This window comes from Salmo salar, chromosome 05 (genome assembly GCF_965601325.2).
Source record: "Salmo salar chromosome 05, fSalSal1, whole genome shotgun sequence".
Classification (NCBI taxonomy): domain Eukaryota; kingdom Metazoa; phylum Chordata; class Actinopteri; order Salmoniformes; family Salmonidae; genus Salmo; species Salmo salar.
Window position 1 is genome coordinate 54,168,848 of NC_138295.1, and position 25,200 is coordinate 54,194,047.

At 40.9% G+C, this 25,200-nt stretch overlaps 1 protein-coding gene across 2 annotated transcripts; it reads right to left on the reverse strand.

The window, feature by feature from the left end:
• Nucleotides 1-2,154: 2,154 nt before the first annotated feature.
• LOC106605117 (endoribonuclease ZC3H12A) lies at nt 2,155-20,863 on the reverse strand. Of its 2 annotated transcripts, none has more exons than XM_014200446.2 (6): nt 20,667-20,863; nt 17,259-17,706; nt 13,565-13,704; nt 9,892-10,126; nt 5,456-5,562; nt 2,155-5,162 (listed from the first exon to the last, which is right to left on the reverse strand). In XM_014200446.2, the coding sequence occupies exons 2-6, from the start codon at nt 17,627-17,629 to the stop codon at nt 4,027-4,029; spliced, it is 1,989 nt and encodes a 662-aa protein (XP_014055921.1). In that variant the 5' UTR covers nt 17,630-17,706; nt 20,667-20,863; the 3' UTR covers nt 2,155-4,026. The 2 variants fall into 2 exon arrangements, with proteins under 2 accessions (XP_014055921.1, XP_045574324.1); XM_045718368.2 differs by lacking the exon at nt 20,667-20,863 and adding an exon at nt 17,902-18,659.
• Nucleotides 20,864-25,200: the final 4,337 nt, after the last annotated feature.

A 25,200-nucleotide genomic window follows, 5' to 3' on the forward strand; every position in this document is an offset into this window, starting at 1 on the left:
ATCTGTTTGTTTCAACAAAGCCTTCACAGTCTGACAATAAAGCAGCCCATTGCCCTGAGACATGGCTGCTTGCCCCAACACATGGCTGACTTCAGTAAGGTGTCAGTCATGTCTCAGGGCAAGTAGCCTTGTGTCACTTAGGGCAGCCCCCATCTTGGTATCTCTAACTCAGTGAACTCAGAATATGACATGAAAATGCACTACAGGCACATACCTGTACAGATCTGACAGGGGAATATTAGTGGGAGGTTTTCAAGTACCTGCAATAACATTCCTTAAAATACAGGGCAAAGGGAAACTCATAGGTCTTGGGAGTTGGGTCTGCACACACAAGATCTGAGGCTGTATGTCACCAGCTTAAAACATCAGAGAAAACTGTCTGGAATTCAGCTTGTGTGTTTTGATAAAGCTTGCAATGTGAGTCATAGTCGCACAAAGGTCAGATTTGAAAACCTATGCTAGATTTTCAAAGAATATAGGGGGTGTGTATGAGAGAGTGAGGAGGCTGATGTGCGGAAGAGCATGAGCATGATACATGTTAACTTGGCATATTCAATAACTAGCTTCATCAAATCTGGCTTGAGTCTAAGCCTTAAAGGCCCAATCTTGCTACATCCATTTTTGGATTTATAAGTTAATGATATATATACACCTATTGATTCTTGAATAATATAATTTATTAATGCCTCATGAGTTCAACTGTAGTACCCCATCAGAACCCAAAATAAAATATTATTTTACTCTAATGTTTGTAAACAAAGTCAATGTAAAGAAACACTATATACCCTCAAAACATGGTTGAAGCTATCATTTTGAAATCATGGATGGTCAGTCCTTGCATCCATAGCTCTTTCTCTGAAATTGAGTGGGGTTAAATTTCTCCAGCCCCATCCCTCAGCTTTTTATCGAAACAGGGGCTGGGAGCACGCTTTGTTATTGTTTCAACTGCTGATTGCCCCTTCAAAAAGACACTTAAGGCTCTATTCAATCAGATCTGCATAGCGGTTGTTTTGGCGGTGTCAAAGGTGGAACTGTGTTAGAGCTGTAAAATCCACAAGCGGCTCCTTGCATTATACCTAAAGCGGACATTGCCATTGGTTGCACTGAGTCGCATTAAGAGAAATCCCATGCAGCCTTGTTTACAAGTTCGAACACTGGAATGTGATATGTAATCGACACCTCGATTAGGCTGATAGATTATCATTAAACTAAATAATGAGGATTTCTATTTGAGTGTCATTATTTCTATTTAGCCTACACTTTCTCATTCTGAACTTCTAACACAAGTGGAACATGTGGCTTCCTGACAATGATCAAGAGCAGCTGCTCACTGATTTGACAGCTCCAATGCAGTTACACCTCCGACACCGCCAAAATATCAGCTATGCGGATGTCGGCTATTGTCGGTTAATGCTTGATCTGATTGAATCTAGGTCTCACACCACATTTTAACCTCCTGTTCAGCACCATAATGAACATGAGGTTAATAAAAAAAATAGTGGAATTACACTTTAAGTTAACTGTATGACATTAAATATAAGATTCTTTGTTACACTGTGGGCCCATTTACAGAATGACAGGGACAGAATGTTCTTCTAATATGCCATCACAACAATGTCGAAAATATCTACATGGCATATTTACATTTTATTTAGCTAACCTATCGTAGCAGGCGTAAAATACACGTCTGAGCGGGACACCCCACATTTGGGTCATGACGAGAAAAAAAAAACTGCTGGGAGAGGTTCTATTCTGCACTGTTCAACCAATCCAGTAAATGTGGAGGAGGAGTTAAGATAGTCTCGCCTTGTTAATATTTTGGATGGAAACAACTTCAAAGAGCAAGCTAGCTAGCAAACATGCCGTAGCTAGCTGCTAGACAGATATTAGCTAGTGTTGTCTAGCGATAATGGAATATCTGGGAAAGTTGACACTAACAAAATTGGTATGTGGTTTCTGTCGACTTTGTGGCAAGAATTTCATCTCGCTGAAACCTACATGAGGGTGGCTCTCCAGGAACAGGGTTGGAAAGCCCTGAGCTATGGTCATCATGGAGCATATGACTGTCTACGCTCTGAGGCACTAAAACAATGAAAGTGCCATATCATAGTACAGTAGCTTGAGACATGACATTAGAAATTACAGACACAGGTATATTTCAAACCTTTCATTTTAGTGTAATATGATTTCCCAACATTCAAAAGGCAGTGTTTAAGTGCTATATAAATTAATATAAAATGAGTGAGTAACCCTTTATTACAGTCGGGTAAGTACTAGGTACTGGTAAATACTTGGCAACAAATTGTACTATTTGGTATAGTAGCTATTTGTAGTCCGAAGAAACAAAGTAGCCTACTCTGAAAATACATAAAAATGGCTGAGAAATAAAATGCCTAATGTTCCCTGCTAATTATTTCAAGTACCATGAGGTCATGACTGCATTAACCTGATATGAAGCTGGTAATACTATATGATAGCATAATAACAACATTCTAACTTTAAATACCTAGCTAGTACTTACCGTGCTGTTAAATAAAGTTACCAAAATGGGTTTAAAATAAAAAAAGTTAAACAATTTGTTTAGACCTAGAACTCTACTCCAAATGTCCATGATAATTGAACTATACATTTTACATGTTTAGGCACTTAACTACAAAGTGTTGTCTTTCTTTTTTATCAGCATACAGACAACTATCATAGAAACATTGTTGAAGTAATTGTCCAGTGAAAATCTCACTTTTAAAAAGTTAATATTCTGTTAACTCATACCCAAATAAATGCTGTTGACTCATATTATACTCATATGTGGTCAAAGCATAAAATTGGAGAAAACACTTAAAAAAAATAAACAACCCTTAAACTCAAACAGACATATAGAGCTTGAGCTGGCCAATCAGCAGTCTATTCACATGAATATTTTTTTTTATACCGGTATACACTCACACCATTCTGTTGTTGGGGTACACCCACACCATTCCAGCACAGAAAAGCTGCTTTTTAACATACTTAAAAACATTTTGGGAGGAAATCTAAAATCACTCATACTGTATTGTAATTAATTATAGGTCATATTTCATAGAAATCGGGAAACACAGTTACTTTAAAATATCTATTGGATTTACCCAGTCTTTGGTGATACAAGAGACCCTCACAGGACATACTGTACATATTACATTATACATTTGTATACATTATCTTGCTGGGAACATCACATTCTGGTCTATGGGGGAATTACAATATTTGGGTCAATGACAAGGAGCATTTCCAACATTAATTCAGTTTCTTTGGCAGCTTCTTCCACAGATACTCTTGCTTAGAAGGATACTGTATAGTGTTTGGGGCTCTTTGGGCGTAGCTTTATACACGGAAAAAAGGTATACCATTGTATTCCACACTGCAGAAAGAGATGGAATACCGAATATATTGGTCTATGAGACAGGAAATACATTATGGCCATCAGAACCACAATATATATAAAAAAAAAAAACATAATAGTAAAATGTGCAATTTGAGACAATTATTTCTTATTGCATGAGAGCTGAATTTCAGACAAACGAGAGATCACATACTGTATATCCCAAATGATGATACAATATGCATCAACAGTCAAACACTCTAGATTCACTTTTGCCGTGGTACTGAGTCAAGAGGCAAGATTTGACAACACTGTTATAAATGTATACAACTTTCAATAAATCAAAATCTCAAATAATCCAGTTAAACACGACAGGGGATTCATCCCAATTCTCCACACTTCTCCCAAACTGTGCACACACACAACCTGTCATGGATTTAACATAAGCTATGCAAGCACATGACTGCTAAGGAAGGACAACATCAACAATAAAACGTTGCCCTTTCAATCAGTTACAGTAAAATACAAAGGGAAAGAACAAGAGAATAATTACCCAAGGCACATTTTCACACAAGTATCCCATTGAAATCAATTAATGATTTATGTGGAAGTTAAAGTTGTGCAAGCTTCTCAAACCTGAATTAACCCCTTAGACAAGATGCTTAGAGGCATCAGAAGGCCCCTCCTTCAGATTTGAAATTGAGGATCTCTGCAGCCAGCTTCTGGGCGTCCATCAGGTGAGGGAACATCCCCATGACCGTATCCACTTGGTGGGGGTTGAAGATGGCCTGCAGTTTCTTACGGAGCTCCTCTCTGTCTGTGTCAAAGGCAAAAGGTGGAGGTGACTGGGCCCAGGAGTTAAGTTCCTGCTGATTCCTGTAAGAGAAGCATGAGTGGGGGGCCCCGTGTGGGGTAGGGGGGTGATGGAGGTGGGGGCTCGGGGTGAGGCTACACGACGCCCTAGCCTGGGGGACCCCGCCATGGAAGGGGTCTGACCAGTACTTCTGGGGGTGCTGATGGGGTTGGAAATTATGTGCCCCCACCCCACCTTGCTGGAAGTTGCAGGGGAGGCTGTAGTGGTGCATGTTGGGTGGGAACAGAGGAGGCGAGTAGGTGTCATACCTTGGCTGGGATTGGGACTCGAGGTGTGGGTTGCTGTGGTGCTGCTGCTGGGGACCTGTGAAGGGAGCCAAATGGAAACAACACCTGCAGGGCTGGAAGCTGTCCTGGGCCAGCCTCTCTGGATGCATGCCTGGATGTCTGGAACCAGAGGGGAAGCCCTGCTGTTGTGGCTGCTGCCTGGGACTGAAGGCCTTGCTGTGGCCTTGGGACACATCTGAGTACTGGCTCTCATAGGTGCCAAAACCAGAGTCCAGGCGCTCATGGGAGATGCTGGCATAGGGGAGGTCAGTAGTAGCGGGGGGGGAGAGCATACTGGGCATATTGGGCCAGTCCATTTGTCCTTGGCCTACTCCTATGGGGCTGCGGGCCTGCTGGTTCATACTGGAGTGTGGCCCATCCCAGTACAGCAACATGTTCTCAGTTAACTGGCAATTGGGACCCTCACTCAGGGAACCGCGGTGCTCCAACGTCAGCCTGTGCTCCAGGTCATTCTCCAGAGAATAGGAGGGAAAGGGGCTCGGGTCGGACTGGGGGCCCCTCAGGTGTGACATCATGTGATTCCGGTCCTCTTTTACTGAGGAGAGCCTTGCCTTCTCCCTGAGCTCATCAGCCAATGAGCAGTGGGATTGGTGAGTGCGCTCAGGGTGGTAGAACTTACACTTTACGCCGTACGTGCACTTTTTACCTGAAATAGAAAACATAAATGAGAGTTACTAAACATGACAGTTACAGTATTTCTACCGAAATCTAAAATAATACAATTCTACAGAAGAAAGTATCTTGACTCTTCACAGAGTCTCAGATTAGAATTGCTGATATAAAATCAGTTATGCCTAATGGAGACCTGATCCTAGATTAGTACTTTGTGTTTCTCTTCTGCTTCAACAAGACAGGTTTTAAACTAAGCGTCAGTGTTCGGACAATATAATTAGGACCCTATGGTATCTCAAACATATATCTCTATGGTTGAGATCTTACCATAAGGACAGAGTTGGCGTTTGTGTTCTGGTAGTAGCGGCTTCTTCCTCAGGAAGTTCTCCAGACTGGGACCATGACGACCAAGCGGGTCATCTGGGGGCATGAATCTGGGCCGGAAATGGGTAATATTGATCAGAAAACCATACAGGCAGAGAAGTGATAGAGGATCGAATCTAATCGATTAGAACAATAAAACACGGTGCAGGCAGAAGGAATGTTTTCTTTTCATATCGGAAATAGTTACATTAATACAGGTCTCATGAATCATCCTCTTACCATAGAGGAGTGGTCACCAACCTTTGAGTCAAGATCACTTTGAGTCAAAATGCAAGCGGAGCTCTACCACAGATTTGTTTTAGAAGACTACATAAAAAAAAATGTAGGCCTATGCAACATTAACCTATTAAAAACAGTACTGTAACAATTAGGTTTATGCAGTAGGCTATAGGCCCAATACCTAATCACCGCATATTGGCTTTGCTTGAAATTGTCCTGCAAATGTATTGTTGTTCGCACCATTTTTATACATTTTAGGTAGGCTATACGATCACACCGGTAATAGATCAGATGTTGTATTACTTGTGAGGCACAGCTGAGTGAGCTACATTTAAATAATCATTTATTTTACTGGGCTGATGGTGCCTGTATCTGATGGTCAGTCTCAGTGGAGGGAGCGAGCAGCAGACTGAAGGTTCGCCTCTTAACGTCCCTACGGCTTTCCATTTTCACCGCTGACCAAAAAGGGACACGTCTTCCAGCTGATGGCAAAACTCTAGTCGCACCACGTTATTTCTGCCTCTGGACAAATACATGTTGTTACTCCTTTTATGGTGATTTTTCAGTAGCATATTGTGAAATATTAATGTAATAAAATAGAATCTTTAAAAGCTTTAAAGGAACCTGTAACCACACCTGTATAGCATAAGAAAAGCCAATATACAAAATAAATAGACACACATTGTAATCTAGATGCATGTCTGGATAAGAAGTGTCAGAATCAATATAATGAATGTACTTATGACTAGCCTGGAGGGTGCTGATATAATCTACTTGTGACTGCAGCCTGGTAGGGGCCCCTATTACTTTTAAACCAAACTGTCACAGTTGCGCAACCAATATAAATCAGTTCAGTGATTTGTAGAGTGTTAAATGATTTGTAGAGGTGGGAAAAAGTCTGCCTCAAAGAAAGAACTTAGGGTGGGAAACAATTGTGGCGCAAAGCCAAAAAGACTTCATAATTTACAGTCACTCCTCTCTATGTATGTAATGTAAGGATGAAACTGTTTAAAAGGAGTGTGCTAAGGCTGGGAAAAACAGTTGATCCATGGACCAGCTCGGCTTTTTATTTGTAATAAAGTCTACATTGAATTCACAAGTTCTGGTATCTGAGAAATATTATTGGACCAATATTTCTACGACACTTTCAACGGAGAAAGTGAAATATTCCTCTATATTAAAAAAAAAGACCCAAGCCGCTAATAATAACCACGCAAGCCTATCGATACACCTTCATTACATTACAGCTGCAGTGCTGGTTGTAGCGCGAGTGGAAGTAGGATGAACGTGCATTTTATGGCTTATAAAAAAGTGTTGAATAAAAAAGTGTTGACAGTGCTGAGTAAGAACTTAAACATGAACACGCTCATAAAAACACCAGCTCTTTGCTGTATTTGTTGAGTCATGGTTTTAAAAGTTCTTAAATATCAACTTTGCTGTAGCTTTCTTTTATGCTTGCTACGTTACTACAGACATGATAATCTGAGCCATCCGATTGGTAGGCCTATAGTGCACTGGATTTACTCTCTGGGCCTGCCGGGAAGGTAGAATTTGTACCTTCAGACACATGAAATGGTTTTTAAAAAATGGAACACTTCACCTACCTGGCACGCAGGGCAGCTGAATCGGGTGCACCTGCCGCCAACAGCGCGAGACTAATAAAATAAAAATAGCCTTGCGTTCCTTTGTCGTTGAGTTTTTTACAGAAATGTTTGGCAATCGTCTAGGAATGCCTTGGAGATCAACCAGTTGGTGACTATGACATTACAGTATATTACACTACTACAGTATCTGCTCTAAAAGGTGAAATCTGCTTTTCAGAACCAAGTTGCTCGCTATTTCTGGGCTGAATCCTGACTAGAGAACTATACACTGCGTGCACAATTATTAGGCAAGTGAGTATTCTGATCTTATCATTATTTCTTTTCACATTTTCGAACTCCAAACCATATAAACTTGAATGCTTATTGGATTTAATCATTTTCAGGTGATATGTATTTGTGTAATGAGGGAGGGTGTGGCGAAAGTGAATAACACCTTATATCAAGGTGTGCATAATTATTAGGCAGCCTCATTACCTCAGGTAAAATGGGCCAAAAAAGAAATTTAACTGACACTGACAAGCCAAAAATGTAAAATGCCTTTCAGACGGATGCGACACTCTTTAAATAGCTAAACTATTGAGGTGTGACCACCGGATATTCAAACGTTTTGTTGCGAATAGTCAACTGGGGCGCAAAAAACACATGGGGAAGAAAAGGTGCAAATTAACTGCAAAAGACTGGTGAAGAATTAAACGTCAAACTACCAGGAACCCATTATCCTCCAGTGCCACCGTATTCCAGAACTGCAATCTACCTGGAGTGTTCAGAAGTACAAGGAGTCAAGTGCTCAGAGACATGGTCAAGAAGACTGAAACAAGACCACCACTGAATAAGATTCACAAGTTGAAGCGTCAAGATTGGGCAAAGAAATACCTGAAGACAGATTTTTATGGACAGATTAAATGAAAGTGACTCTTGATGGACCAAATGGATGGGCCCGTGGCTGGATCAGTAGTGGACACAGGACACCACTTTGAGTCAGGTGCCAGCAAGGTGAAGGAGGGGTACTGGTATGGGCTGCTATCATTGAGGATGAGGTAGTTGGACCTTTTCGGGTTGAAGATGGACTGAAACTCAACTCCCAAACCTACTGCCAGTTTCTGGAAGATTCTTTCGTCAAACAGTGGTACAGGAAGAAGTCCTCAGCATTCTAGAAGGCCATGATCTTTATGCAGGACAATGCTCCAACACATGCATCCAAGTACTCCACTGCTTGGCTAGTCAGCAAGGGCCTCAAAGATGCCTGAATAATGACCTGGCCCCCTTCCTCACCTAACTTAAATCCTATTGAGAACTTGTGGGCCCTTCTCAAACGTGAGACTTACAGTGATGGAAGACAATACACCTTTTTGAACAGCATTTGGGAGGCTGTGGTTGCTGCTTCAGCGAAAACTGATCGTGAACAGATCAAGAAACTGACAGACTCTATGGATGGAAGGCTCATGGCAGTTATTGAAAATAAGGGTGGCTATATTGGTCACTGAATATTTGTGAAAGGCCAAAAATGTTATATAAATTGTCATTTTGTGTTACTTATCTGTTACACTTACTCTAAAAATTGAGAATAAACAAGTGGGTTGAGAGAAATTATTTTTGTAATTTAGTTGCCTAATAATTGTGCACACCAATAGTTGCCTAATAATTGTGCACACTTAATTATTTCCCTGAGAAAGACAAAACTCACTTTTCCTTTGTTAAACATTCAGGTTTGAGGTTCAATAACATTTTGGATTGACTGAGAGCATTGTGTTTGTTCAACAATCAAATTAATCCTGAGGAATACAATTTGCCTGTCACGACATCGACGGGCCCGGGTGGCGCTCGGCGGTCGTCGTCGCCGGCCTACTAGCTGCCACCGATCCTCTGTTTCACTTTCTGTTGGTTAGGTCTAGGTTAGGCACGCATCTGTTTTGTATTAGTTGTTTAGTGGGGGGGGTATTTAGTCTTGCTATGTAGGCTTGTTGTTTGTGCGTGATTATTTTACGCCAGGACGATTTCCGTCAAAGGAAGAGGTGTTTCCCTCTGCCTGTGGTTTTGCAGAGTTTGAGGGCTGCGTCCCTACATTGTGTGTGTGGGCTGGTATTTTGGGCTTTTGTATTAGTCGCCCTGCCTTACCTAGTTTGGACAGAGTGGATACCTATTAAACGTGTGTTCACGGACTAGTGTCACCTGCGCTTGACTTCACCCCTCCTGCTTCATTGAGCCGCCTTAACATTGCCTAATAATTGTGCACGCAGCGTATATATGATTCAAATTGTTCTACATATCTACCCTTGACATCAATGCATGATTTATACCTATTTTTTTAAAGCGTTAAAACCTGTTTTTAATACATCTCTCATGTTTCTGTCCAAAATCAGTATTTATGAAAGATGTTACCTGCTGAAACCCCCCATACCACATGTATGGTTCCCCTGCGTGGGATTGATTTCCGGCCCCACTGGCCTCTTCACCATTGTATCTTCTCTATCAATCTCCCCTTAATGCATGCCTGCCACTGTCTCTCCCCCCCCCCCCCCCCCCCCAATTTTAAAGATAAATCAATCCAGCACTCACTTGTCATTGACGAAAGAGTACATAAGCAGCCTCTCCTCGATACAGCGCTTCCACTCCGGACGCTCTCCCTGGAGGTCCCTATAGGTGTCGTTAGACACGATCACGCCGCCCGACTCATAGGCCAGCTTCACAATAAAACGGTCGTCGTAGCAGACCACCCGTTTACCACCGACACGTCTCGAGGGAGTGAAGACAACTATCTTCTTCTTCTCTAGCTCCATTAGAATGTGTTGGTCTGGAAATAAACGTGCAGATGTTTCACCAAGTGTTTTATTATGTCCCAGTCAAGGGCCTTTATTCATAAAGCTTCTCAGAGTAGGAGTGCTGATTTAGGATCAGTTTTGCCGTATAGATAATAATTAATAAGATTACATGGACAGCTGTTGCTGGCGATATAAGAAGTAGAGATGGTTCACTTTATGTTTGGTCTTTCATCATATTGGAATTCTGTTTTACACAAATTATTCCACTGCCTTACCTTGTCTTCTTAGTACACATTAACATGAGTAATATTTCAAAACAACATATTCTATACCTTTGCATGATGAACAAGCCAGGTGACACTATGATAAAGGGTTGCATAACATTGCTTCAATCAAATATGGTATAGTGTACCAAATCAAACAGGGGACGGGAAAAAAATCCCTGAGACGAAACACACAGAGCACAAAACCATCAATCATTTAAAACAAATATTACATGACTGTTTAATTATTACATAAGCTGTTCAAACTTCACAACCCACATCCCCAATATCATATAACATGGAAACCTCCCAGCAGACTAAATTAAAGCATTGACAAATACATCCAAAATGAATGTTGAATAAATGCACCTGTGTGCACAGTGTGAAAAAGGACAATGGAAATTGTTTAAATAAATAAAATGGACAAGCTAAAGGCAACAATGTTCAGAAAGGCAACTTTGGACAGATCTGGGGCCATATTCATATGTTGTCTCAAAGTAGGAGTAGTGATCGAGGATCTGGTCCCTCCTGTCCATGTAATCTTATTCAATATGACCTAAAAGTAATGTATTTTTTCCTAGACCAGCGCTTCTAATGATACACTTGAATATGGACCCTGACTTAAATAAGTGTGAGACAGAGCTCCATATTGAACAATTTTCTTGAGGTTTTTAGAGACTACTATTGACTAAAGCCTGAAATGCACTCACAAATGTCAAATGTCAGCGTCAAAAACACTTTGATTGTTCAGGTAACAACAATCACTTGACATGTAAACCTTAACCCTCTGCTTGATTAGAAACAGTTAAAGACACAGTTTCAGACAGTAACCTGAGTGTGTGAGAAAAACAGTTGCACTTCCTGGTGGGGATTTCCCAATTCCCAGGTAGGACTGACTGTTGCGGTTATATTTTTACTTCCTGGTTACTGGGACTGAAAATAAAGCTTTTGGCTTGCTTGCTCCACCTCAGACAAAGCCACTGAACCATGCAAGCAGTGGGCACCAGGTGATGATGCGTCAGCTTCAAATAGTGGTCCGCCCTACTGCACACTGGCTTTGTTAGTGGTTACGCTAGGTTAACACAAACACCTCCTAACAGATAGCCTTCAGGTACATACATGGACAAGAGTCACTGCTGTGTTCGACAACATGATGTGGGTTGAAGCAATCAAAATTGGGAACATTTATTTAGATTTTTTTTCAGAAAGCCTAGAGTATGACGTCAGGCAGTATTTCTTGATTTCAGCATTTCAACATTTATCCAATATACCCTCTGGTGGAGTTTCCCAATGCCTTTTGCCTCAGTCTCATATTACAGACACATCATATGACTGGAAACGTACTCTAGGTGCAGTGAGTGTACTTACCAAAACCCCTGCATATAAACAAGATAAGGGAATGTATTGCATTATTTAAAAGAAACAGTCACAATGAATACTGTATTGTACTTTATTCTATTGTGTTGATTTTCTGTGTGTAGTATTTTTTTTTGTACGGCTGACCTCACAAAATTAATGTCCATAGACAAACCTAGTCCTGGACTAAAAAGAGAGATTAATCTCCGTCCCGGAAACTGTCCGTAAAAGCATTGTTTCATGTTGTATATGAACATAGTTTGTGTTTTTAAAATCCCCTGGTATTAAAGTATTAATATTTAGAAACAGAGACTAGTCTAATTCGAACTACAGTGCATTCGGAAAGTATTCAGGCCCCTTGACTTTTTCCACATGTTTTACATTACAGCCTTTCCTAAAGTGAAAAAAAATAAAAATAAAAATCTTCTCATTAATCTACACACAATACAACATAATGAAAAAGAAAAAACAAGTTGAGAAATTTTGGCAAATGTATACATTTTTAAATAAGTATTCAGACCCTTTACTCAGTACTTTATTGAAGTATCTTTGGCAGCGATTACAGTCTCGAGTCTTCTTGGGTATGACGCTACAAGCTTGGCACACCAGTATTTGGGGAGTTTCTCCTATTCTTCTCTGCAGATCCTCTCAAGCTCTGTCAAGTTGGATGGGGAGCGTTGCTGCACAGCTATTTTCAGCTCTCTCCAGAGATGCTTGATCAAGTTAAAGTCCTGGCTCTGGCTGGATAACTCAAGGACATTAGGGAGACGTGTCCCGAAGCCACTCCTGTGTTGTCTTGGCTGTGTGCTTAGGGTCGTTGTCCTGTTGGAAGGTGAACTGTCGCCCCAGTCGAAGGTCCTGAACACTCTGGAGCAGGTTTTCATCAAGGATCTCTCTGTACTAGTCTCCCAGTCCCTGCCGCTGAAAAACATCCTCACAGCATGATACTACCACCACGCCTCACCGTAGGGATGGTGCCAGGTTTCCTTCAGACGTGATGCTTGGCATTCAGGCCAAAGCGTTGAATCTTGGTTTCATCAGACCAGAGAATCTTGTTTGGGTTCCTTTTGGCAAACTCTAAGCGGGCTATCATGGGCCTTTAACTGAGGAGTGGCTTCAGTCTGGCCACTCTGGCATAAAGGCCTGATTGGTGGAGTGTTGCACAGATGATTGTCCTTCTGGAAGGTTCTCCCATCTTCACAGAGGAACTCTGAAGCTCTGTCAGAGTTATCATTGGGTTTTTGGTCACCTCCCTGACCAAGGCCCTTCACCTCCGATTGCTCAGTTTGGCCGGGTTGCCAGCTCTAGGAAGAGTCTTGGTGGTTCCAAACTTCTTCCACTAAGAATGATGGAGGCCCCGGTGTTCTTGGGGGACCTTCAATGCTGCAGAAATGTGTTGGTACCCTTCCCCAGGTCTGTGCCTCAACACAATCCTGTCTCGGAGCTCTACGGACAATTCCTTTGACCTCATGGCTTGCTTTTTGCTCTGACATGCACTGTCAACTGTGGGACCTTATATAGACAAGTGTGTGCCTTTCCAAATCATGTCCAATCAATTGAATTTACCACAACTTGACTCCAATCAAGTTGTAGAAACATCTCAAGGTTGATCAATGGAAACAGGATGCACCTGAGCTCAATTTCGTGTCTCATAGCAAAGGGCCTGAATACTTATGTAAATAAGTTATTTCTGTTTTTTATTTTTAATACATTTGCAAAAAAATGGGTTATTGTGTAAATTGATGAGGATTTTTATTTAATCCATTTTAGAATAAGGCTGTAATGTAACAAAATATGGAAAAGTCAAGGGGTCTTAATACTCTCTGAATGCACTGTATTTGTGAATCTCACCTGTGATGGGGACATCAGGCCTGGGCTGCTCCTTGCGCCAGGAGGGCACAAACACAATGACGGTTGAGTGACCTCTTTCCAGGAAAAAGATCACTGCCAACTCAATTCCCCTACAGGAGAACACTTCCTTGTTACCATGACTGGAAGGGATACAAGAGAGCAGGAAATGGGATAAATAAATATGTCATTACTTTCTATGAATCAACAAACACTTCTAGTGAAGAGGGCAGATTTAAAAGGAAGGAGAGAGGTGAAGGTGCAGTTATGTCGATCTCTGATTGTTTCATTGTTAAAAAGGTAGAGCAAAGTTAATCTGACCCAATAATTTATCCTCTGTCTACAATGCATTCGCTTCAGTGGCAATGCAAGTGAATGACAAGATTTTCATAGTTTAAAAAAATACAGGAACACAGGCATGCAGCTCAAACAGTACTCTTTCTGAGGAGTAAAGTAGCACAACATGATTAAAGTAAAGTAGCTGTTATAAGATAATAACATATGAAAGAATGACAACTATATACTATGCATCAAGGTCCTATTTTGCGTACATTACCGTTCAAAAGTTCGGGGTCACTGTCACGCCCTGGCCATAGAGGGTTTTATTCTCTATTTTGGTTAGGCCAGGGTGTGACTAGGGTGGGCATTCTATGTCCTTTTTTCTATGTTTTTGTATTTCTTTGTTTTGGCCTGGTATGGTTCTCAATCAGACAGCTGTACATCGTTGTCGCTGATTGGGAGCTATACTTAGGTAGCCTGTTTTCCTTTGGGTTTTGTGGGTGGTTATTTTCTGTTTCGTGAGTATTACCTGACAGAACTGTTTGGCTGTCGTTTTTTGCTATTTTGTTTAAGTGTTCACCAGAAATAAATACATGATGAGCACTATCCACGCTATCAGACGGCCATTACAGTCACATAGAAATGTCCTTGTTTTTGAAAGAAAATCAATTTTTTTGTCCATTAAAATAACATCAAATTGATCTGAAATACAGTGCTAATGTTGTAAATGACTATTGTAGCTGGACACAGCTGATTTTTAATGGAATATCTACATAGGCATATAGAGACCCATTATCAGCAACCGTCACTCCTGTGTTCCAATGGCACGTTGTGTTAGCTAATCCAAGTTTGTCATTTTAAAAGGCTAATTAATCATTAGAAAACAATTTGGGGATTATGTTAGCACAGCTGAAAACTGTTGTCCTGATTAAAGGAGCAATAAAACTGGCCTTCTTTAGACTAGTTGAGTATCTGGAGCATCAGCATTTGTGGGTTCGATTACAGGCTCAAAATGGCCAGAAACAAAGAGCTTTCTTCTGAAACTCGTCAGTCGGATCTTGTTCTGAGAAATGAAGGCTATTCCATGTGCGAATGCCAAGAAACTGAAGATCTCGTACAACGCTGTGTTCTACTCCCTTCACAGAACAGCGCAAACTGGGCCTAACCAGAATAGAAAGAGCAGTGGGAGGCCCCGGTGCACAACTGAGCAAGAGGACAAGTACATTAGTGTGTAGTTTGAGAAACAGACGCCTCACAAGTCCTCAACTGGCAGCTTCATTAAATAGTACCCACAAAACACCAGTTTCAAAGTCAACAGTGAAGAGGCGACTCCGGGATGCTGACGATCCATTGGAACGTGCCATTCGAACACAGGAGTGATGGTTTCTGATAATGGGCCTCTGTACGACTATGTAGGTAATCCATAAATAAATAAAAATTGCCGTTCCCAGCTACAATAGTCATTTACAACATTAACAATGTCTACACTGTATTTCTGATCAATTTGATGTTATTTTAAGGGCAGAAATGCGCTTTTCTTTCAAAAACAAGGACATTTCCATGTGACCCCGGTAGTGTATATCAGTGCTAAATAACACTTGCAAAGAGACCTTTGAACAATAAATATAAAATACAGATAAAACAATAAAACACTTCGGCAAAACATAAAAACGTTACATGGTAGGGTGAGTGGGTGAAAACGAGCTTTGGTGATAATTTCACTTCCTTATGTTATAAAATTATTTTTACCAAGACAAATATGATTCTTCATGTTCTAAACCATTCAGTTGGGTTTTTCTCTCACATATCATTAACATTATATCCAAAAGTATGATTTCGTATCCTAATATATCCAATAATAAGCACTGAGCTCTTTTGACAGAGCGTTGATGCTCCTTGCTGCAACTTTTTGGGATTTTACATGTAGTGTTCTTCTGCAAAGTTGTTTCTGTGAGTCGCAAAAAGCTAAATTAGCATGACACGAGTTGAATTAAAATGTAAAAGGCTTTGAAAATAAAAAAGCTTGCAGTAGGCCTAGTGCTGTTGACATTTCACAAAAAAAGCATTTTTTTGGTGAAATTTTCGAAAGGAACAGGAATTTCGCATTAATATGAAAAGTGTAAACTAAAATACAACATGTCATGTCTCAAAATTGATATCTATCTTACCTCTACTGTTTCATGTCCTCCGGATTCGAGAAGAAAGATGAGTTCAACGTTTTCGCACAGCAATTATCGCACAGCATCCAGCCTAGCTGATGCAATGCTATTTTCCAGATTTTTGAACCACCTTTTTAAAAGAATTATATAAAAAAAATATCTGGCTTCCATTAATTTAGTTACCCTAATCTTGGCCATCCTACAAGGGTAATAAACTGAACGGATTATTAGAGATAACCAATGGTCCAAACCCCATGTTTCTTGGAGTGTCTACACAATTAACATATTATTTTACCATTCGTAAAAAATATATTTTTGATTGGACACCCTAGATTTAGCAGACGCTCTTATCCAGATAAATTAGGGTCAAGTGCCTTGCTCAAGGGTACTACATCAACAGATTTTTCACCCAGTCGGCTTGGGGATTTGAACCAGCTATCTTTTGTTTACTGGCCCAATGGTTTTAACTGCTAGGCTACCTGCTGCCACTTGTGAATCTGACATACCTTTGAACATTCACGTGGATTGTGTTTCCTTAATGGTTTATGAATTGAATCGAGTCCAAACATACACTGTATACTCAAATAGTTAGGTAATCAAACTGTAATAATGGAAGTTCTAAAATGTTCGCTTGGCTCCATCCATGTAATAAGGAGACAACTGTTAAAAATGGTTGTAATTGCAAACACTTGAACTAAGAAGACGTAATAAGACTGAGTGACAATGTCATCTGGCCTGTTCAATATGAACTCTATCATGACAATATTAACACCGCCTTGACACAAAGCTATCACTGGGAGCCAGTGCGAGGCAGAGACATGCGTAGGAGATTTGCATATAGTGCAGCACTAACCTTAGCAAAGGCATGCACAGGCATGGATAACTACCTCTTCAAACCCAGCTGACAAAATTATTAAGGTGTATGAGAAGAGCTCGTGGTTCTTGTGTTGCAGGGTCATAGTTCAACAGCTGATAATGAGTAGTTGTACACCTGTAGTTTACAGGTATTTTTTGCACAGCTGGCTGTCATTATCATTGTGATGTACAACCAACCACATGAGGAGAACATAATACAGTACATCCGCTTCATCTCATTTCTCAACCACAATAACACCTTAACCCTTACAGGGCATGACTGTCATGAGCATGACATACAGGCGCGCATGCACACAGCTGAACTCATTGAAACACTTCAATTGAATGCTAGCTCTTACAAACATAACAAGAATAATCCCTTCCTCTCTTCTTGACTCGCTCACCTCATGGCCACATTGCTGCCGTCAATGACGATAGGTTTCAGTCCACTGTCTGTGTCCCTCCTGTCTTCCAGTAATGAGACTGGTCTGTCTCCTTGGGAGCCATGGGTCCTAAAGGAGGCCATGCTGGAGCCTATGTTGCTTTTGGGGCCAGTAGCATCTTCACCACTCTCAGGAATGGTGGAGTTAGAAGTACCAGTGCTGGCTCCGCTGCGAACCAGCTCCCCCAGTACAGAGTTGGTGTCTGTACTCAGGCCTAGCTTCAGCAGGGCAGCCCGAACCTCCAAGGGGGAGTAGCCCAACTTTCTGAAGAAGTCCACCCTGAGTTGAAGCTCAGTGGCTGGGGTCTGGAGACTGGGAAAGGCCTGGTCCATCCTCTACTACTGTCAGTCTGGGCTTTCCTGTACAGCTTGTGAGGGTTATGGCCTATTTTTCATGTTGATACAGTTGCCTGGATTGAACAGAGAGAGAGTTAAATTTAAGACAATGTTATGCAAATATACTGAACAAAAATAGTCCAAAGAACATTCTTTTTGATGCTCATCCAGGTGCTTTTCGGCAAACCTGAGGCAACTTTATAGATAGCAGTTCTCCCATTATGCCTGGCGAAAACCAAACACTGCATTCCACAGTAAGAACCTCATACCAACGGTCAAGCATGGTGGTGGTAGTGTGATGGTTTGGGGATGCTTTGCTGCCCAAGGACCTGGACGACTTGCCTTAATAGAAGGAAAAATGAATTCTGCTCGGCATCAGAGAATTCTACAAGAGAATGTCAGGTCATTCGTCTGTGAGCTGAAGTTGAAGCGCAGCAAGACAATGATCCAAAATACACAATCAGGTCTACATGAAAATAGTTAAAAAGCAACAAATTTAAAGTTTTGAAATGGCCTAGTCAAAGTCCAGACCTAATCCCAATTGCGATGTTGTGGCTGGACTTGAAATGAGCACTTCATGCTTGAAAACCCTCAAATGTCGCGGAGTTAAAACAGTTCTGCAGGCAAGAGTGGGCCAAAATTCCTCCACAGCGATGTGAGGGACTGATCAACAACTACAGGAAGCATTTGGTTGCAGTCATTGCAGCTAAAGGTGGCACAACCAGTTATTAAATGTTAGGGGGCAGTTACTTATTCACACAACGGAATTGGGTGTTGCTTAACTTTGTTATTTAAAAAAAAAAAAAAAGTATCCATATATTTTGTTATTTGTAAACTCAGGTTCCCTTTATCTAATATTAGGTTTTGCATCAAAAATAGAGAAAATCAGAAAGGGGGCAAATACTTTTTCACGGCACTGTATAAAATGCGACAATTTCTAATATCTTACCGAGTTAGTTCACATAAGGAAATCAGTCAATTGAAATAAATTAATTAGGCCCTAATCTATGGATTTCACAAGACTGGGAATACAGATATGCATCTGCTGGTCACAACCCCCCCCCCCCCCCCTAAGAAATGTAGACATGTTGAGCCGAAAACCAGTCAGTATCTGGTGTGACCACCATTCGCCTCATGCTACGCGACAGATCTCCTTCGCATAGAGTTGATCGGGGAGTTGATTGTGGCCTGTGGAATGTTGTCCCACTCCTCTTCAATGGCTGTGCGAAGTTGCTGGATATTGGCGGGAACTGGAGCACGCTGTTGTACACGTTGATCCAGAGCATTCCAAACATGTTCAATGGGCGACATGTCTGGTGAGTATGCAGGCCATTGAAGAACTGGGACAATTTCAGCTTCCGGGAATTGTGTACAGATCCTTGCAACATGGGGCAGTGCATTATCATGCTGAAACATGAGGTGATGGTGGCGTATGAATAACACGACGATGGGCATCAGGATCTCATCACTGTATATCAGTGCATTCAAATTGCCATCAATAAAATGCAATTGTATTTGTTGTCTGTAGCTTATGCCTGCCCATACCATAACCCCACCGGCACCATGGGGCACTATGTTCAAAACGTTGACATCAGCAAAGTGCTCGCCCACACGTCTGCCATCTACCCGGTACAGTTGAAACTGGGATCCATCCGTGAAGAGCACACTTCTCCAGCGTGCCAGCGGCAATCGAAGGTGAGAATTTGCCCACTGAAGTCGGTTACGATGCTGAACTGCAGTCAGGTCAAGACCCTGTTGAGGATGACGAGCATGCAGATGAGCTTCCCTGAGACGATTTCTGACAGTTTGTGCAGAAATTTTATGGTTGTGCAAACCCAGTTTCATCAGCTGGCTAGTCTCAGACGATCCTGCAGGTGAAGAAACCAGATGTGGAGGTCATTGGCTGGTGTGGTCACACGTGGTCTGCGGTTGTAAGGCCGGTTGGAAGTACTGCCATATTCTGTAAAACGACATTGTAGTAGGGAAATGAACATTCAATTCAGCTCTGTAGGACATTCCTGCTGTCATGCCATATTGCACACTGCCTCAAAACTTGAGACATCTGTGGCATTGTGTTGCACATTTTAGTGTCCTTTTATTGTCCCCAGCACAAAGTGCACCTGTGTAATGTTCATGCTGCTTAATCAGCTTCTTGATATGCCACACTTGTCAGGTGGATGGATTATCTTGGCAAAGGAGAAATGCTCACTCACATTTTTACATACAATATTATGGTTAAGCGCCCTGCTCAAGGCACAACGACAAACTTTTCACCTAGTAGGCACAGGGATTTGAACCAGCAACTCTTAACCGCTAGGCTACCTGCAGCCCACTAACAGGGAAGTAAACAAATGTGTCCACAATATTTGAGAGAAATAAGCTTTTAGAGCATATGAAACATTTCTTGGATCTTAAATTTCAGCTCATGAAACCAAAACTTTATATTTTTGTTCAGTGTAGTTTGGCTGACATACTGTATTATGTTAGAGTAATATGCAAATAATTCAGTTGACAACTTGACATATTGACTGTACTGCATTACATTTGTATTACACTGCAGGCCTAATATCTTTGTATTCACAGTAGGCTAAAGTGTCATAGGTCTACAGCAATTGCAAACCGTTTTTAGTTTATTGCAATGTATCACAGAAACGACACAATTAAACTGGTAAACCTATTGTAAACTTTCCAAATGTTATTCAACATTACCATAGCCTGAAGCACCCTGGACGAATCATGAAAGAAAATAACAAGATTAATCCCAAACCAATATAAAAGTATTTACCCATGTAAATAATAAAATAGCATATACAAAAACTGCGTTACATTACAAAGGCCGACAATGCAGAGGCAGACAACGGATTAGTGTATTCGTTTGTACAGGAGAGCCTGGCGCCGTGTTTTTCTCACGACAGTGGAATACAAGTACAGGTGACACGTAAATCAGAGTCATATGACGTTTGAGTGAAACTAATATAGTAAATCATTAGCTTTGTACAAATACACAACGTTGACAATGGCGTTTAGAATTTACCTTAACTTTCAAGTAGTGGTGCTCCATTTTCACCTCGACCATACATTTTGCATTTCTGATGTACGCTATGGTTATGACATCGCAACCGCAGCACCTCCCTCTCTCGTGCTCAAAAGTGTCCTTCCTTTATTCCTGTGTGGCCACGGCCCCACCTTCATAAAGTCTTCCCAAATTGCAGCCTACGCTACTGTAGAGCTACATTTTCTCAGTCCTAGCCGAGAAGTCAAATTCAATTCTTGAATTTCTGAAACTGAAACTAACCCTGCCCTTATGCTTTTACTGTAAAGTCTGATTTCTAAATAAATTCACCAAAATTATGGACATGTTATACCTATAGGTATAGCAGTAGGGGTGCTGAGGGTGCAGAATAAAAAAATCAAATAATTGAAACAAATTGGGTCTTTACTTGTCCTGTGGACCAGCTACACCCCCCCCAATATCTTCCTGCAGCTATGCCTGTAGGCCTATTTCATTGTCTTACTGGAATTGCTCTCCATGAAAACTTTAGAAGCTTGTAGACATTAACAATAGGCTATAGTGACGATATAGGCTTAACCTACAGTGTAAATGTTTTTATACAGTGATAAGTATCTGCCCTCGTGAAATGTAGGCTCCAGTTCACTATAATTGATATACTCTATGGTACAGAACAGTATTTCCCACTAGATGTCACCCTTTACATTGTCTCATGATGGGTTGATGCACTCGTACGTCTACCTTGCAAGGAAATATCAAGCCAAAGCTATCGTTTGTGTGTGTTTTGAGTATGTCAATAGGCTGCATGTGGGTTTCAAGTTTGGGGGAAGCTATTTTTTTTCACATAAATATGCACCTTTTATGATGAAGCATTGCATGGATCAGACTAATATAAAATAGGCAAAAAATATAACTCACTGTTCACAAAAAAGACCTGCTTTTCTTCTCCTTTCTTGGCTCACATCCAGAGCTCAGCCCCAGCTAGAGGAACATTCTTTAGCAGGACGCAAGAAAATGTAGAGTTTTATAAACACATTTCGTGCAATTCTACAACACTTTACTTGCCATGACTGGAGACGTTAGCATAATCTTTAATACCACAAAATGACAGGGTAGGCTGATTTGCTGAAAAATGACAAACTGAGATCAATTAAAAACTATCTTGTCTTGAATGCAACCATCTAATTGAGGCCTATGAAAAGGGGAGACATTGTAGGCTATGTAGTCTGTCTAGCCTGGATGAGGAAATTATTGTCCCAAAATAACTTGCCACGGACTCACCCAATGATAAAGACAGTGAATATGCGCACTCACCGGGGATATGTCAACAATCAGCTCTGATATTTGCTGCAAGCTTCCTAAATTACGAGCTTCCCGGGAGTATGTGCTGGTAATTTAAAACAATCCACCGCAATTCTTTTTTAAACAAGTTGATAATCCTCTGTGGCTAAATCATGCTCTCTGGTGTAGTGTTTTGAAGGATTTTATTTTTTTGTTTTAGACAGGAGTATATCATTTTGGCAAGTTCCATTCAATTTACTTTAAGGGAAGCTTAGCTTCTTGCGCACGCCGCCTATGAATATGTGTACGGCTAAGGGAGTAGCATTAAGGCTGGCTTGAGTCAAAAACAAATGTTTATTGTATGTGTGTGATTTGTTACTTCAAGGGTTAGGAGAGGTTAGGCAAGTGTGTGGATGTGGCCAGTTTGTCTGTGCATTTCAGGTTAATCAATTTGTTTGGTAGGTACCAGGGTGGTAGCACTTTAGTATAGAGTACTAAAACAACAGGGTAACATCCGGAAAGTAATATGAAACAACAGCGAAATAAGACTGCAACGACCAGGTAAAAACGAGGTAATAACCTGTTAATAGTTACTATTTAGTTGCTAAATACTGATGTAAAGTTACAGTTGAAGTTGGACGTTTACATACACTTAGGTTGGAGTCATTAAAACTAGTTTTTCCACCACTCCACAAATGTCTTGTTAACAAACTAGAGTTTTGCCAAGTCGGTCAGGATATCTACTTTGTGCATGACACAAGTACGTTTTCCAACAATTGTTTACAGACAGGTTATTTCACTTATAATTCACTGTATCACAATTCCAGTAGGTCAGAAGTTTACATAAACTAAGTTGCCTGTGCCTTTAAACAGCTTGGAAAATTCCAGAAAATTATGTCATGGCTTTAGAAGCTTCATATAGGCTTATTGACATAATTTGAGTCAATTGGAGGTGTACCTGTGGATGTATTTCAAGGCCTACCATAAACTCAGTGCCTCTTTGCTTGACATCATGGGAAAATCAAAAGAAATCAGCCAAGACCTCAGAAAAAAATTGTAGACCTCCACAAGTCTGGTTCATTCTTGGGAGCAATTTCCAAACGCCTGAAGGTACCACGTTCATCTGTACAAACTATAGTAGGCAAGTATAAACACCATGGGACCACGCAGCCGTCATACCGCTCAGGAAGGAGACGCGTTCTGTCTCCTAGAGATGAACGTACTTTGGTGCGAAAAGTGCAAATCAATCCCAGAACAACAGCAAAGGACCTTGTGAAAATGCTGGAGGAAACAGGTACTAAAGTATCTATATCCACAGTAAAACGAGTCCTATATCGACATAACCTGAAAGGCCACTCAGCAAGGAAGAAGCCACTGCTCCAAAACCACCATAAAAAAGCCAGACTACTGTTTGCAACTGCACATGGGGACAAAAATTGTAGTTTTTGGAGAAATGTCCTCTGGTCTGATGAAACAAAAATAGAATTGTTTGGCCATAATGACCATCGTTATGTTTGGAGGAAAAAAGGGGATGCTTGCAAGCGGAAGAACACCATCCCAACCGTGAAGCACGGGGGTGGCAGCATCATGTTGTGGGGGTGCTTTGCTGCAGGAGGGACTGGTGCACTTCACAAAATAGATGGCATCGTTAGTGAGGAAAATTAAGTGGATATATTGAAGCAAAATATCAAGACATCAGTCAGGAAGTTAAAGCTTGGTCGCAAATGGGTCTTCCAAATGGGCAACTCCAAATGACCCCAAGCATAATGGCTTAAGGCCAACAAAGTCAAGGTATTGGAGTGGCCATCACAAAGCCCTGACCTCCATCCTACAGAAAATGTGTGGGCAGAACTAAAAAAGCGTGTGCGAGCAAGGAGGCCTACCAACCTGAGTCAGTTACACCAGCTCTGTCAGGAGGATTGGGCCAAAATTCACCCAACTTAATGTGGGAAGCTTGTGGAAAGCTACCCGAAACGTTTGAACCAAGTTAAACAATTTAAAGGCAATGCTACCAAATACTAATTGAGTGTATGTAAACTTCTGACCCACTGGGAATGTGATGAAAGAAATAAAAGCTGAAATAAATCCTTCTTTCTACTATTATTCTGACATTTCACATTCTTAAAATAAAGTGGAGATCCTAACTAACCTAAAACAGGGAATTTTTACTAGGATTTAAATGTCAAGAATTGTGAAAAACTGAGTTTAAATGTATTTGGCTAAGGTGTATGTAAACTTCTCACTTCAACTGTATATTCATTTCTCTGGTTGTTATGTAGAAACAATTATTCTTTACTGAAGAACTATCAATAATATAGGCAAATTATCAAAAGTTATATAGTAAGTATTTAAGGCCATTTTCCCTCTTCTCAGCAGCACTGTTTATTCTTATTAAGAATGTACTTGGAACTTTCGTAGAAAGACTGTTTATTTAACAGAATCATTTGAGAAACGACATCATACATGTACTACTGTATGTGGTCCAACCTCAAAACGTACCTTTTGTGTCTTTGGTTATAGCTGGGTAGTTACCTTGTTGTTGCCGTCTTGTTTCGCTGTTGTTTCTTATTACTTTCCGTGCATCACCAAGTTATTTCGGCACTGTACTTACGTAACTATTATGTAACTTACTGGTCATTTCTTTATAGTTTCACCATAGTTTCAGTATACAGTGGGTTCAAAAAGTATTCAGACGCCTTCCCTTTTTCCACATTCTGTTACATTACAGACTTATTCTAAAACTGATTAAATAACTTTTTTTCTTAATCAATCTACACACAATACCCCATATTTAAAAATACAAATCTGAAATACCTTATTTACATAAGTATTCAGACCCTTCGCTATGAGACACGAAATTGAACTCAGGTGCATCCTGTTTCCATTGATCATCCTTGAGATGTCTCTACAACTTGATTGGAGTCAAGTTGTGGTAAATTCAATTGATTGGACATGATTTGGAAAGGCACACACTTGTCTATATAAGGTCCCACAGTTAACAGTGCATGTCAGAGCAAAAAGCAAGCCATGAGGTCAAAGGAATTGTCCGTAGAGCTTCGAGACAGGATTGTGATGAGGCACAGATCTGGGGAAGGGTACCAAAACATTTCTGCAGCATTGAAGGTCCCCAAGAACACAGTGGCCTCCATCATTCTTAAATGGAAGAAGTTCGGCACCACCAAGAATCTTCCTAGAGCTGGCCGCCCGGCCAAACTGAGACATCAGAGGAGAAGGGCCTTGGTCAGGGAGGTGACCAAGAACCCGATGGTCACTCTGA

What these genes read in the sequence shown, in the direction of transcription:
- LOC106605117 (XM_014200446.2), bottom strand. Translation starts at nt 17,629, where the DNA reads ATGGACCAGGCCTTTCCCAGTCTCCAGACCCCAGCCACTGAGCTTCAA. An exon ending in GGCAGCAATGTGGCCATGAG is followed by an intron (nt 13,705 to 17,258) that starts GTGAGCGAGTCA and finishes TATCCCTTCCAG; the next exon opens with TCATGGTAACAAGGAAGTGT. An exon ending in ACGCCAACTCTGTCCTTATG is followed by an intron (nt 5,163 to 5,455) that starts GTAAGATCTCAA and finishes TTTCTATTTCAG; the next exon opens with GTAAAAAGTGCACGTACGGC.